Source organism: Nesoenas mayeri, assembly GCF_963082525.1.
Source record: "Nesoenas mayeri genome assembly, chromosome: 3".
Taxonomy (NCBI): domain Eukaryota; kingdom Metazoa; phylum Chordata; class Aves; order Columbiformes; family Columbidae; genus Nesoenas; species Nesoenas mayeri.
In genome coordinates this window covers 188,365-196,919 of record NC_137544.1, presented here as the reverse complement: position 1 = coordinate 196,919, position 8,555 = coordinate 188,365, and the positions used below count along the sequence as shown (strand labels likewise).

At 67.9% G+C, this 8,555-nt stretch overlaps 2 protein-coding genes across 2 annotated transcripts in view; one reads left to right on the top strand and one right to left on the bottom strand.

The window, feature by feature from the left end:
* Nucleotides 1–11: 11 nt before the first annotated feature.
* KRTCAP3 (keratinocyte associated protein 3) lies at nucleotides 12–2,574 on the top strand (the record flags this gene model as incomplete). Its single annotated transcript, XM_080342869.1, has 6 exons — nucleotides 12–245; nucleotides 391–450; nucleotides 1,064–1,264; nucleotides 1,493–1,627; nucleotides 1,902–1,974; nucleotides 2,387–2,574. The coding sequence occupies exons 1-6, from the start codon at nucleotides 36–38 to the stop codon at nucleotides 2,572–2,574; spliced, it is 867 nt and encodes a 288-aa protein (XP_080198995.1). The 5' UTR covers nucleotides 12–35.
* A 324-nt stretch (nucleotides 2,575–2,898) lies between these two features.
* IFT172 (intraflagellar transport 172) overlaps nucleotides 2,899–8,555 on the bottom strand; it is a gene marked incomplete at both ends in the record, with an annotated part of 39,076 nt that continues 33,419 nt past the window's right edge. Inside the window, 8 exons of the mRNA XM_080342425.1 lie at nucleotides 2,899–2,988; nucleotides 3,185–3,276; nucleotides 3,986–4,139; nucleotides 4,357–4,455; nucleotides 4,917–4,976; nucleotides 6,012–6,107; nucleotides 7,374–7,493; nucleotides 8,190–8,300. Coding sequence (XP_080198551.1) covers nucleotides 2,899–2,988; nucleotides 3,185–3,276; nucleotides 3,986–4,139; nucleotides 4,357–4,455; nucleotides 4,917–4,976; nucleotides 6,012–6,107; nucleotides 7,374–7,493; nucleotides 8,190–8,300 — 822 coding nt within the window. The remainder of the gene's footprint in view (nucleotides 2,989–3,184; nucleotides 3,277–3,985; nucleotides 4,140–4,356; nucleotides 4,456–4,916; nucleotides 4,977–6,011; nucleotides 6,108–7,373; nucleotides 7,494–8,189; nucleotides 8,301–8,555) is intronic.

Below are 8,555 nucleotides of genomic sequence, written 5' to 3'. Positions count from 1 at the left end.
GCGGGGCGGCCGCGGGCGGGCTCGGTGCGGCGGCCATGGCCGGGGGGCGCGGGGCCGCGGGGGCGCTGGCGGAGCCGCGGCGGCTGATGCGCTGCGGGCTGGGGCTGATCGTGCTGGGCCACGGCAGCCTGGTGCTGGGCGCCATCGTGCACGGCTCGGTGCTGCGGCACGTGGCCGGCGCCCGCCGCGCCGTCACCCCCGAGTACGCGGTGGCCAACGTGGTGTCCGTGGGCTCGGGGCTGCTGGTGAGCGCGGGGTTCGGGCCGCGGGGGTCGGGCCGCGGGGGTCGGGCCGTGGGGGTCCGGCCGCGGGGGTCGGGCCGTGGGGGTCCGGCCGCGGCGGGGCTCCGGCCCTGCCGAGCCGCGAGTCGAGCGCGGTCTCCCCCCGCAGAGCATCGCCGTGGGCATCGTCGCCATCCTGGTGTCGCACAACCTGTCCCGGGCAGCCCTGGTGAGTGCGGGGCCGCGGCGGGGCAGCCGGGCGGGCCGGGGCCTCGGCAGGGCTCGGTCCCCCGGCAGGGCTCGGTCCCCCGGCAGGGCCCGGTCCCTCGGCAGCCGCTCCCTTGGACCTTGTCCCCGGCGGCTCCTTCCGCCTCGCGGTTCGCGGCGTTTCGGTGCCGCCCGCTGCGCCGGCGCGGCCCCGGCGGCAGCACCGGGACGGGGGAGCAGCAGCGCCCGGAGCAGAAACGGTTCAGCCGAGGCCGGGCATCCCGCGGCGGGCCCGCACGGGCTGCGGGAGGCGGGGCTGCTGGGGGTCCCGGCGCCTGGGGGAGCTGAGGCTGTGCTGGCGCTCCCGGGCACGGGAGCCCGTGGGAAAGGGGCGTCCGGTGGCTCTGGGCGCACCGGGGGTGAGGGATGCGAACGGTGCAAAAGCCTCATGGGAGTGCGGGTCTGACCCGCGCTCGAAGGGGCAGGAGCCTGCACGGGGTCGCTCGGTGCAAACACCCGTGGGGTTCCCAGCGCCCCCGCACCCGCAGGCGGGGCGTGCGGTGGCGCGGTGTGCCCGGCCCGGCACTGCCCGCTCTGCCCTGCCCCGCTCTCACGCATTCTCCCGCTGCCCGCAGCACTGGACCCTGCTGGGCGCATCCCTGCTGAACTGCCTGCTGTCCGCAGCGTGCAGCGTGGGCCTGGCGCTGGCCATCGCGCTCACCGTGCACAGCCGGGGCACGCACCTCGTGCGGGGCTGCAACAGCGCCGCGCTGCCCGCAGACGCCCGCGCGGCCATAGCGACCAACGACTGTCCTTTCAACACCACCCGCATCTATGTGAGTGTGCAGGGCCAGCACGCGCTCCTCCCTTCCTCTTCTACTCTGCTTCCTTCTCCTTTTCCTTCCTTCTCCCCCCTCTCTCTTGCCCGCGCTCTCTTCCTCTCACTCTCACTCTCCCGCTCCCTCCCCCCTCTCCTCTCCCCCGTTGCCCCCACAGCCGCGCGTGGGCAGCCCGGGCGCGGTGAACCACGATCCCTGAGGGAGCTCCGACCCTCTGCTCGGCAGGACACAGCCCTGGCGCTCTGGTTCCCCTCCATGCTGCTGGCGGTCACCGAGGCTGTGCTGTCGGGCAGGTGCTGCTTGGTGGCCCTGATCTTGCGGGGCATCGGGCCCTGCGCACGCAGCTGTGACAAAGAGCAGGTACGTGCCAGCGGTCCGGGCGGCTCTCTGCCCCACCGTTGCCGCTGTTCTGAAGGCGCTGGGTGCTGCCGGGCCCTCGTTCTCACTCGAGCGGGCTGTGCAGCAGTGGGACGGGGGATATGGGGCAGTGTCACGTTTGTACCACTTCTATCCAGCCGTGGTGACAGACTGGCACCCCTTCGTTTTGGGTAGTTGCAGCCCTGCCTCTTCCCCCCTGTGCCAGCCAAGCCTGTGCTGCCCTGGCTGTCCTGAGCAACCACCCTTCTCCCTGCAGCTGGCCGGGCCGAGCGCAGCGCAGGAGCGGCCGCGGGAGCTGCAGCAGCTCCTGCCCGGGCGTGCCGACACTCGTGTGTAGCTGCCGAGGTGAGCGCGGCCGCTCCCGGGGCCGGAGGGACGGGAGCTGCTGCGGGGAGCGGCCCCGCCACGCCGGCCCCCAGAACGGCTCTTCCCAAGCAGGGGCTGCAGCCGCTGCCGGGGCCCAGCGCCCCGTCCCTGCCGCGCACCCCGCGCTCGCTCCCTCCCGGTGACGCTGCGGAGCGCTGGGCCCAGCGAGGTGACGCGGCGCCCGCACCGCGCTCCTGCCCCACGTGTCGGTGTGGGGGGAGGGGGATGTGGGGGGAGGGGCCTCTGTGCTTCCCCCCAGCCCCACCACCCCACCTGGGACAGACGCTGCAGGCTGCAGACGCACCGCCCGGGTCACCTGGCAGCCTTGGCCCAGAGCTGCCGTGGGGCCAGGACGCGCTCCCCCTCTCTCCCCAGGACGCAGGGCCCGCGATGGACCAGGAAAGGCTCCATCGCTCCTGTACGGGCTGCGAGGGCGCAGCCAGGCTGGCCTGGGTCCCTCGGCCCCGCTGCAGAGCGGGGTCAGCTTTCCGTGCCAGGGCCCGCGCCAAGGAGCGGCGGGTGAAGAACCCCTGTGTTGTCGCCCCTGTCGGTTCCCTGAGTGAATAAACTTGTCATTGTCACACTGGCTGCTGGACGCGGTGCAGCCGCGGGTGGAATGGCGCTCGGCTGGCGTCAGCCCCTGTCCACGGTCCCCACCAGGGCCTGGGATGTGGTCCCAGTGTGACAGTGGCCCAGCAGGGACGGGCACCTGTTCAGCACAGCTCGGCCGAGGTGCCGGCAGACGGGGTTATGGTCCTGCGCCTCGGGAGCTACACGAGTCCTGGATGTGGCGTTCTCTGCCAAACAGGAGCACAGCGGCGCTGAGAAACGTTTATTGGGGTGGAAGTGGCGGGTGCTGAGGAACGGACCGAATGCCACGGTGCAGCTCACTGGAAGGAGAAGCTGGTGCTGGGGAGTCCCCCACACCACTGGCTGAGGAACTTGAGCACGTCTTGGCATGCGGGGCTGTGGGACGTCTGCAGGGTGAGAGGCCGCGGTGAGGGGCGCCCGGGGGCCGGCAGAGCTGTGCAGCCATGGCTGGCTCTGCCCCGGCTCCCAGGGGGTCAATCCTGCCCCGCAGCACGCGGCGGGTGCACCACCCGGCTCAGGACGATGTTCCGCTGCAGAGGGGTTGAGCGCCCCCCGTGCCCTGCCCACGGCACGCGGGCTCACCTTGACAGCCATCTGGAACTTGTTCCACGTGTCCTTGTTGGCTTCTCGGCCTGGCCGCTTGAACTCGATCTTGTTCCGGAGCACAGGGTACCCTGTGGCACAGTGACCCTCAGAACCGAGCCAGGAACCCCCGGCCCTCGGCCCTGCCCCCCCGTGGGCACCGAGGGGTGCCCAGACAGCCGGGTGAGGAAGGGGGTGCCCAGGGCGGTGGGACTGAGGGAAATGAAGGGCTGGCCCTGTGGCAGGAACACCCCACGTGTCACACCATAGCAGCCCCTCCTCGCCTCGGGAGCCAGAGCCCTCGTGCTGCGGCCCATCGCCCCGTTCCCTTCTCTGCTCCGCTTCAGGTCCCACCGCACGGTCCCCACTGCCTGACATGCATGCGGGGACAGCGCTTGCCAGGACAGCTGTGGCAGGGGACACAAGGCAGGGCCGGGCACTGCACGTGCGTCGGTGCTGGGCAGGACTGTGCGCAGCGAACGGCCACAGACCCACAGAAACAAGGATGGCGGAGGCTGGACTGGCCCCCTGGGGTCGGCACGGTCCGACCACCCCCTGCTCAAACAGCGCGCAGCTGGTCGCCCCGGACTGTGTCCCAGGTGGATTTCAGTGGTCCCCAGGTACAGAGATGCCACCGCTCCTGCGCAGCCTGTCCAGCGCTCCGTCACCGCCACTGAATAAACGGGTCCTTTCATCCTGTCGGAGCTGGTCCCACAGCCACACAGACCCCCCGCCTCGTACGGCACAGCGCAGATCCCTCCCAGACCCCCACCCCGCGCTCCCGCGAGTGCCCGTCCTCACCCGTGAGCACGCAGGGCAGGGCGCGCGCCCCCGTGCCGGCTGCCACCAGCGAGGCCTCGTACGTGTCCCGCTCGTCCCGCGGCAGCACCTGCTCCAGCCGCTGGTCCATGGACATGGTGAGCACCCAGTCCCTCACCTCCTCCCGCTTCTCCTCCTGCGGGCAGAGCACAGGGCGCGGCACCGCTGGCGGGACGTGCGCGCGGGACGCGTCCGCACGAGTGCACAAGCACACGCGTGTATTGGGGGGGAGCAGGCGCAGGTGTTTCCCTGCGCGTTTGTGGTGGGGCGGGGGCTCAGGGCAGCGCTGAGGACATTCCCGCTCTGCTGTCCCACGCTGCCCCGTCCCTGCTCACGGCTCAGGTGACACTCACAGGCACATGCTGTTTGGCGGGGAGCGGCACTTCAAAGGGAATGTCTGTGTTCTGGAAATCCGAGTGGTCCAGAGAGTCCAGGTTCCCCTCGTCGATGGCCTGAGAAAGGAGCCGTGGTGGAGCACGGGGGTTTGGCACTTCCTGCGGACCCGACTGGCGCAGGACTCGCGCGGCACAGCCGCGCAGTGGTGCAACACTGAGCCGTGACCGCGGGCGTCCTCCCTCCTTCGAACAGCCCGGAAAGCTGCAACGGCACTTGCAGCAGAACAGCCCGGGCCACAGCTGTCAGGTCAGCTTGCTCTCCGCTGCCACGTGCACACGTGGTGGCACTGGACAGAGTGACAGGGTCAGGGTGCTCAGGTGCGGTGGCACTGGACAGTGACACGGTCAGGGTGCTCAGGTGCCTGCACGCTCGTGCGGGGTCCCCAGCGCTGTGCGCACACCGGGCAGCCGTCGGGGGCTCCACCGGCAGCTCGGGCGCCGGGCCCGGGGAGGGTCTGGCGTGGCCCTGCAGCCCGTCCCCGCGCCACCGCCCGCCCTCCCCAGCCGGCTGTACGCACATCCGAGAGGTCCAGGAAGCGGTTCAGGAAGATGAACGCCATGCTCTCCCAGTTGACGGCCTAGGACAGAGAGGAATCCCAGGTGAGACCAGGCAGCTGCTGCCGCAGCCACAACTCCTGCGGGAGCAACGGCTGGAAAGGACGCGGCTCCCCTTGTGCCACGATGTCCCGCCGCGGCACAGGCAGCGCAGGAGGAGCGCGCCCATCCCAGCTCGCTGTCCCGAGGCACCCCCACAGCAGCCCCGGGACAGCCAGCCCACCGCCACAGGCACCGAGTCAGGCACTGGTGACAACACGCTGGTGTGTCCCTGCGTCCGGGCAGAGCCTGTCACCAGGAGCAAGGTGACACTGAGGGACCCAGAGCAAGGCAGACCAGGGCATCTTGCATCCGCACTAACAGCACCGCGCAACGTAACGTGGCCTCTGGTCTGTCCCTGGGTCTGCAGGTCATGTCCCCTTGCCTGCTCAGGTCCGCGCTCCCACCACCCACTGCTGTGCCACGGCAAACACAGAGGCTGGGAGCTGCTTGAGAGGCCTCCAGTGCCTGTGCCTGGCTGCTGGTGCACCAGTGTCCGGCTGCTGGTGTGTCTGCCTGGCTGCTGGTGTGCCTGTGCCTGGCTGCTGGTGCACCAGTGTCCGGCTGCTAGTGCACCAGTGTCCAGCTGCTGGTGTCCCAGTGCCTGGCTGCTGGTGTCCCAGTGTCTGGCTGCTGGTGTGTCTGTCTCTGGCTGCTGGTGTCCCAGTGTCTGGCTGCTGGTGTGTCTGTCTGGCTGCTGGTGTGCCTGTGCCCGGCTGCTGGTGTCCCAGTGCCTGGCTGCTGGTGTCCTAGTGCCTGGCTGCTGGTGTCCCAGTGCCTGGCTGCTGGTGTCCCAGTGTCTGGCTGCTGGTGTGCCTGTGCCCAGCTGCTGGTGTCCCAGTGTCTGGCTGCTGGTGTCCCAGTGTCTGGCTGCTGGTGTGTCTATCCGGCTGCTGGTGTCCCAGTGTCTGGCTGCTGGTGTCCCAGCACAGCCAGGGCAGGATGGGGAAGATGAGGCTGCGTGTCCCTGTGTGTGGGGTCCTCCACCGCCGCGGCTGCCCGGGGGCAGAAGCTCTCACCTTGGCAGCTGTCCCGGCCTCGTAGAAAGCCTTGTCCGCGGGGAGCAGCTCGGTGTGGCGCAGCAGGGCGATGGACAGCTTGGCGGCCACAGTGTCCTGCAGACACAGCGAACAGAGAAGACCCAACACCAGCACAGAACATACGGGGTCAGAAGGGATCTCACACTGCTCCAGACCCACAGCAGCGGCTCTGCAGCCCCATATTCCCAACACGTAACAAAGGCTGAAAACCCCAGTCCTGACCGCGGGCACCCTGACTGCGTGAGCACACAGGAGGGCTGTCACCTGAAGATCTTCTGCTTTGCAAACCTTACCGTTTTGCTAGAAGCCACACCCAAGTCCCCACCATTTGAGTCACAGCACAGCTGAGGTTGGAGGGTCCAGCCTCACGCCCCGGTTCAAAGGTTCAGAGCAGTCAGCTGCAGCAGCTCGCTCAGAATGTGTCTGATCATGTTTCAGGTATCTCAAGGGACAGAGACTCCCCAGCCTCCCACGGGCCTGCTGGGTGTTCGGCCACATTGGATCACACAGGAGTTTTTGCGTGGGGGTGAGGAATCGGAGGCAGACTCCACTCTGCTTGCCAGACAGGTTCCACCGCACCAGAACCAGGACGGCCACCCCTCCCTCAGAGTCCCGGACAGACCACCCGGCGCCTCAGTACTCCACAACTGCGCGGGGCTGTTTGTCTGGATGAGGTGTGTCTGTCACAGCTCGTCTCACCTCGTACTGAGCTCTATTACAGCTCCACAACCCCGTACAGATCACGACCTCAGCAGGGACTCTGCTACGTATCGTGGGCCAGAACAAATCCCAGTGCACGTCAGGCTCAGAATACTCACAGTGCCTCGTGCGGGGCAGCACCCAGCCCCCGGGCTCCCAGAGCCCTGAGAGCCCAGCACGCCGGCCCAGTACCCGCCAAAGCCCCGAGCGTGCCAGGCACCGCGGCCCCCGAGCTCCCGAGGCCCCGCGCAGCGCCAGTCTGCTCCGCAGCCCACGTGCGGGGCTCAGCAGCGCACACAGCCCGGGGCGCTGCAGGGGAAGCACAGTGCCGTGCCATCCCCAAATTTCTGCCGGTGCCTGGGCTCTCACAAGTCATCCTGACACACGGATCAGCTTCCCACTGGTTACACCTCGGTCTCAGTGGCTGGGGGCAGGTCCCACAACAAGGAGTCAGAGAAGGCGATCTCCAGTTCCACCTGCTAGTGGTGGGCTCCCTGACCACCACAGTCCCATTCTCACGCATCCACAATGTTCAAGTGATCCACGAAGTGAACAGTGAACCGTGGATAGCCCCGAACCCGCACATCCCGCAGGGTTCTGCGCTCAGGTGGGCTCCCGGCAAAGGAACGTCAAAGCCCTTACCAGCTGCTTCACGCCCTGGGCAGCGGAGCGGGTGGCACAGTAGTGCGCGACCAGCAGCATCGTTTCAAAATCTTCGTGTGCTGGAGTGTTCGCCTCACTTGACTTTACCAAGTTTTCACACTGAAGGAGAGAAAAGGAAAGTAACTGAGAACATGGGCACACAAGGGCACTCTTCATCCAGTCGAGCCCAGGGAAGAGCTGGGACGGAGCTGGATCTCCAATACCCGGGCACCCTGCAGAAAGGCTGGGCCTTGGGTGCCCCGGGTCCCACCCAGAGCTGAGGGACAAGGCTGGGGCCGAAGGCAGAGCCAACACAGAGCACCGAAGCAGCAGTGAATCTGGATGGACAAAGGGCCGGAAGCGGGTATTTTGGGACAGAACCAGAGAAGAGGCGGTCATGGGCTCTGGCTGAGGTATCCCGGGACAGGAAAGCGGGAGCACAAGTCTCTGAGCATCTCTAGGGAGACGGGAGGACTCGTTCTGCAGGCTCAGTCGTTCTGTGCTTTCCCCCGGTCCTTGCGCCACCCAAGCTGTCAAATGCGAGTGTCGGACAGAAAGCTGCCATGTTGTCACGGGCTCCTACACAGCGGTGACGCAGCGAGCCCGCGTCCAGACCCACTGCAAGGATGTGGCCTCAAGTGCAGGGTCATCTCCTGCCGACTCCTCTCGCCCAGCCCAGCCCACTTCACACTACCCACACCGTGGACGTTTCCCGTGTCCCTCGCCCGTGTCACGGGCTGGACGCCGGTTCTGCCCTCTGCTGCCGGGAGCAGCGGTGCTGAGTTCCGCAGGCAGCGCGGCCGCGGCCGCACTCACCAGGTGGAACAGAACGTCACGCAGATCGGCCCAGCTGGAATAGGCCTCGGCACAGTTCATGCCCGGTGCATTCACCATCTCCACGAAGAGCCGCCTGTAAATGTTGAAATTCTGCAACAAAAAGGACAGAAGTCTTGGGGGAGCCAGCGGGAGCCGGCAGAAGCCGAGCGCAGGCCGAGGGACGGCAGCGCTGCCGCGGGCTCGGGAGCCGCACACGGCCGGCGCAACGGTGCTGCGGGACGAGGCGGGGAACGGGGACGGATGCTGCCGCCGGTGCTCTCAGGGAGCCAAACACGGCTCCTTCTATTCTGGTTTTGGTGGTTAAGCTGCTCAAAGCCACAAATACTCAATCCCCCTGTTCCTTCC